The sequence below is a fragment of the Protopterus annectens genome, chromosome 1.part0 (assembly GCF_019279795.1).
Source record: "Protopterus annectens isolate FY-2018-M chromosome 1.part0, PAN1.0, whole genome shotgun sequence".
NCBI classification, from domain to species: domain Eukaryota; kingdom Metazoa; phylum Chordata; order Ceratodontiformes; family Protopteridae; genus Protopterus; species Protopterus annectens.
In genome coordinates, this window is record NC_056725.1 from 853,749,225 (window position 1) to 853,755,274 (window position 6,050).

The following is a 6,050-nucleotide window of genomic DNA, read 5'->3' on the forward strand; positions in this document are numbered from 1 at the left end:
TTCTAGATGAAACAGTGTTCCGATGTACTGCTATGTTTCATTGCCGCCACTGAATGATATGCCACTACTGTCTGCAGGTTACAGGCAATGCTGCTGACTCGTTTTCAGTGCTACTGAGTGCTGTAGGAGCCGATCTATTACCTGCTGTTTCATTGTATAGTTGAAAATCCTTTAAAAATTAAAAAGTAAAACTTTCTAGATGTAAAAATGAAAAGCGATAAACTTGTCTTTATATTTTAGGGTATTGTTTTGTGTTTCTTGATAATGCAAATGTATTAACATAGAGTTTCAGCAGGAAATGCTAAGATTTTCACATGCAGTTATATTTTTGTAACCATTTCTGCATTAAGTTTACATATATATGTGCTTGTGTACTCAAGTGTGTATATGTGTATGTTTGTCTTTTTACTCAGATTCACAAAGATAAGCTTCATATTGTAACTCACACAACTTTTTACTAAACTAAAATCACATGCTAGCATGTCCTATAAATGCATATCCATTCAGGGATAGAAAAAAACGGAATATAAATGCTTGCTTTTTATTATGGCCCTGAAAGGAGTTCACAAGTTCAGAGCACTTGCAGTACAAGCCTTGTAATATTTATATAATAGGATGATATCTCTGACTCTCAGGAATATTCACCATGGTTTTAAGTAAGAAACTTTCCTTGCATGTTACGGTTTTCAAGCACTAACATCTTCATGTTGAATTATTGTACTGTGCAGGCTGTCTAACCGCGTACTGCAGGAGAAAGCCCATTGGACTGCCTTGTAATTTTACTAACTTCAACACAGAATAAGAAAACCACTGCAGGAGTACTTTGATAAACAGAAAATGAAGCTTTGAAAGTCATTCTCATACTTTTTCTTTTATACAGAGTACTTAAAGCCATAGTTGTATCTGTAGCACAAGAAATGCACATACTTTCAAAGAATAAGCAATAACAGCTAATTGCATGCTGAAATGAAGGAAGCTAAACATTTAATGTATACCTTGATAAATTAAAAGAATCTGCAATGTATAGCTCTTGTTGCTGTTTCATATAACCACTGTAAGCAAACACACCCTCTGTATATGTCATTTGTTAAAGTGGCCACTATTCAGGATATAGATACAAGTTGTAAATGTATTCATATGTTGCCATTTAAGTTCATCTAATTCAATAACACTTAAAGAAGCTAGGAAAATCAAATATAAAGCTTATCATATGAGCTGTTTCTTTGGGTTTCAGTTATATATTGTTCCTTTCCACATAGAGAACTCATTACACATTTAAAAAATAATAATAAAATAAAATAAAACCAGCAATAAAAAGAACACTAATGTTAGCTTACAGAGCATACCTCTCAATCTCTTAGAGCAAGAAATCTGGACAAAGCCAAAAAATAATGGCCCAAAAATAGGAACAGATTTTAAATGCTGCTGTTATAAATATAGAAAGTTGCTAAGATAATAGGTTCTACATTAATATGTATTTTCAGAAGGATATAAAGTCTGAAACTCAAATGTCTGTCATTGTTTACTGGATTGTCTTCACTGATTTGCCAGAAAACTTCAAATTTTACAAGGAATAGACCAAAAATATGAGGCAAAAATCTTGACATTCTGCAAAACTCAGGACAGTTGAAAGGTACGTTACAGAGAGGATTTTCTTGGACCATTTTAAACAGAATCTTGAGCATGCTGAGAAAAATGAAAACATTATTGCAACAAGTAGAAAATTGAGAAATGGATGCTTCCATTCCTTCAGTTCATTTCTCTGCATATATCACATACCATGTGATGATGTACATGCACCGCTAATGTTTACTAATCTTGTCTTCTCCACTTCACACACTGGCTTAGTAGTATATACCTTTACTGTCCCTTCTTACAGCCACCATAATGTCCATTCCAGTCCACTCCTGTCTTCCCCTGATAAAAAGGTCTTCTAAGAACCCACGCTCCCACCACTCATCAATAAATACAAGGACAGAGCCAGGAGTTTTGGAACTGCACACTGACTTCCAGAATGTAGCCCTCCCCCCATACGTCCACCCACATACACACATACAATCATAGATAATGCATGGATCTGGAGAGCATACCTGTTAAATTTGTATACAAAACCAAATGAAACTTGACTTGAGGGGGTGAAGAACGTTACACAAAATTCATTGACATGCCAACACACAGTTGGGGGCAAGATGATATGCTTGTGTGTGTGTGTGTGTGTGTGTGTGTGTGTGTGTGTGTGTGTGTGTGTGTGTGTGTGTGTGTGTATGTGTGTCCATATGGGTCTACTTCTAAAGCCAGACTCTAGGATGACCAACTTTCAAAATCCCAAAACAAAAAGCAGGAAAGTTCAGAAACCCAAACGTTGACATTTTACTAGGGTAAGTGAACATTTGGCCAACATGCCCTATTCTCCACTGTAGTGCAATCCCGGAGTTAGTATATTTACTTGGGGGAACAGCCCTCCACATTAGCGGGTGTGGGAGTGTAGCCCCCACCTAGGTGGGTTCTACTTACCTCAGAGTGAGATTAATTTATAGTTGGCCACGTATTTACTTATTCAAGTAAAAAGTCACATTCGGGTTTTTGCACTTTTGTGCTTTTCATCTTGGGATTTTGAAAGTCGGTCATCCAAGAGTTGGGCTTTAGAAGTAGACCCACCCATATATATATATATATATATATATATAGATATACATATATGTATATATATATATATATATATATATATATATGTATGTATGTATACACACAGGCACGCACGCGCACATACACACACACACACTCACACACACACACACACACACACACACACACACACACACACACACACACACACACATACAGAGAGAGATACATAAACCCTCTAAGCAATCAGTCTCTATAAATTAACTCTGCTGCCATTTGATCATATTAAGTCTTTTTAAGGCACACAAAATGACAGTTTTAGAGCATACTGTACCATTGCTTAGATGCACCTTTTAACAGTGTACACACAGTATGCCAAGCATAATGTGACTGTTGATCTGTCAGTAGGTTACAGACTTACAGTAACCCCTTACTTCTGCTGCAGATACATTCTTCCACTCATTTTTGAATGATTGATCCTTAAGCAATCAAGCACTCCATTTACACTACATGCTGTCTCCTGTTTCCATTACCCCGATGTTCTGCAAATACAAATACCATAAGCCAGTATAAATTCTTTACTGTCCACATATGTAGCACTACATTATTCTGACATGTAAGATGACACTCCCTCTGTTACCATCTTATCATGTACAAATTCATCTTCATATCTTTACATTTGTCGGTACATTAGTAACGATCTTCTTTAGCTAAATGGCACATATGAATATTAATATCCCTTTGCCCTAAGATGAAAAAAGAAAATAAGACTGAATATGAGAGAGTAAGAACTAAGCTGTCTTGCTGTTTTGTTTTTTTTTTTTTTTGTGCGATTTGCATGTGTATGTGCTAAGGTTTCAGTATCTCTGCAAAGGTTCTCCTTTATTCCCCAGTCTGTCATTTCTTCTCTAGTATTCTATGCATCAGAAAGCAGTCATCAACTCAAAAGCCACCCCCAGTTGTCAGGTTAGCATGTCATTGATATTTATGCCACACCTTTTCCCCTTCTTAAATCAAGTTTCATTAGACTCTGCATAGCATGGACTTCAGGGTAGGGAATATAACAATATTTTATTTCAGATGACTTTTGACAGTATAGTCTCTTCAGTCAGACCATCAGCTAGTACAACAGGTAAGTGAAAAGCTTGCTGCAGTATTCCTACCCTTGGATTAAAAGGTTAACACAGAGTATGTTTTGAAAATATATGCTGAATTAAAGTTTAATTTAGTAGCAACTACACAAATATAAAAAAAAATCAAAGCAACAAAAAAATTGAATTCTGATAAGAAGGGATCGGACAAATGTAACTATCATACAAGGAAAACATGAAAATTTTATGAACAAGAATATACACAAATTAATAATCAGTACACCCATCTTGTGACATGTTTTCTTCTGAATAAATTGCATAGAAATAGAAAGTTAAAGCAATGAAACCTAACTGTATAAATTCTATAACACAGCCTAATTTCCAAAGCCTTCCTTCACTAATGCACATCTAGTATCTTTAAACATATTTGCTTCTGAATAAGCTTCTTTGCAAACTCGCTGAAATCATTGCAAGCACAGATCTCTACCTTTTTGTTCAAGAATCAGAGGCAAGGCCAAAAAATAATGGGGGATAAAAGCCCAAAGTCAGAAATAATGTTTAAATATTAATCTAATTAATTTCAGATGTTAACAGAACATGATGTTTTTTATCAAAAACATAAATTTTCTGAAGAGTAAGACGTCTGCATGTCTAATGTCTGGCATTATTACCTGAACGTAGTCCTCAATGATTTACCAGAAAATCAAAAACCATACAAAGAAAATGGCAAAAATATGTGCAAAAAATCAGGGATATTCTGCAAAATCAGGGACATTTGAGAGGTATGATTGCAGGACAATGCTCTCTGTGTATTAATTCAATATTATGTATTTATTTACCTGAAGGTGTCCAAGAGAGATGAGGTGTTGTTGGCTTATAGTGGGTAAACAGACTGTCTGAGTTGCAACACTAGCAGTGTTAGTACACTCTTGATCCTCAGGCAAGAAGTTGTATTAAAATATCTGGCCATTTCAGCAACAGTGCTTGAAGCAAAACACAGAGCAGTTTCCTCAGTGTGGTTCACTTATAGATTGATTTGAAATGTGAATCGCAGTGTCGAACCACTAATGTTCAAGTACGATCATGTTTTGCAGGAGGAGTAGTAATAAATATGAAAAGTAGATTTGTATGTCACATACTTGAATGTTCATGGTACACCACTTCATTTCACTGAAAATATCAGATGTCATGAGTCTGCCTAAATCCAAAAACATAGATGGTGACATCGTAATCTGATGAAATACATCACTTAGGACAATCATATTTATTAGCAAAGCTGATTTCATGAGCAAAACCAATATCAGCCTCTGTAATGCTGTAATCCTTAACCTTGACTGTCATACTATTTGTCCTTTTAAATGTACTCTGGGATTATATTGATAAGTAAAATGTGCATAATCCTACCAAAATGATCAGGAAGTTCTCTCTGCTCTCTATATTTGCAACAGTGAATGTAGTGATAGCTATCTTTTCTTGAAAAGAGATCAAAGCAGTAGAGGAAACAGGCATCAAAGTGGTGATAGGCTTTAAAGAGATGCCCTTGATGGCTCAAATATGCATCTTGCCTACAACATGGTTATGACCAGCCTACTGCGTACCACAGAGCCCAGTTAATGGTTAAAATGGTCAAATAGGGCAAAAGTCAGGGTTTGGACAACATGGGGAATGACAATCTACTTGGAAGGTTATATGTGATACTGACAGGACAATCTGCATCAACCAAGGAAAAGGCTCAGAGAAGCCGTGAGCAGGATGGCTAAATGTTTCATGGACTTGTATGTAAATTAACATGGCGACACTGAAGATGACTAATAAGGTGGTCTATTAGATAGGCACAAAGTTAAACAAGCTAATAAGAAGAAAGGTGTATTAAATTGAAAACTTAAGTGGAAGGTGAGAGGTAAAAGGGAAGAAATGCACAGTGAGAAGGACAGAGAGAAGGATACTGCTCATAGATACATGTAGGGTTGTAAATGACATAGCTAACTGCCTAGGCAACAAATTGCATGAGCTGGTGAACTACATAAGACAGAGATGCCTTAATACAAGGAAGTCAAAGACATGTATACCGAGAACCATGACTGGGATATCAGTATTCTAGGCTACACAATCCACATGAGGGGACCAGAAGACAAAAGGGGAAGGAGTAGCTTTTATTCCAGGCTACATAAACTGCAGAAGAGAGTGAGAGTATAGAGATTGGGAAGAAGTAGCTCTGTGATGCAAGGCGTCTCATCAAAGCTAGGTCATGACAGAAGACTTTGCTATGCCTCATATTATCTAAGTGTACCTACCTTAACAACTAAAGTTGGGATGCCTCTGAAAGCTTTGGAC

The 6,050-nt window shown here is 36.3% G+C and overlaps 1 protein-coding gene across 3 annotated transcripts in view; it reads left to right on the forward strand.

The window, feature by feature from the left end:
- Window positions 1-1,404, forward strand: part of FILIP1 (filamin A interacting protein 1) — a 1,235,241-nt gene extending 1,233,837 nt beyond the window's left edge. For all 3 annotated transcript variants that reach the window (XM_044063667.1, XM_044063671.1, XM_044063673.1), the window contains one exon: window positions 1-1,404. This exon is cut by the window's left edge and continues 31 nt beyond it. Coding sequence is in view for 1 of the 3 variants with exons in the window: in XM_044063671.1 (XP_043919606.1) it covers window positions 1-10 (10 nt within the window). In the remaining 2 variants the exon portion in view is untranslated.
- Window positions 1,405-6,050: the final 4,646 nt, after the last annotated feature.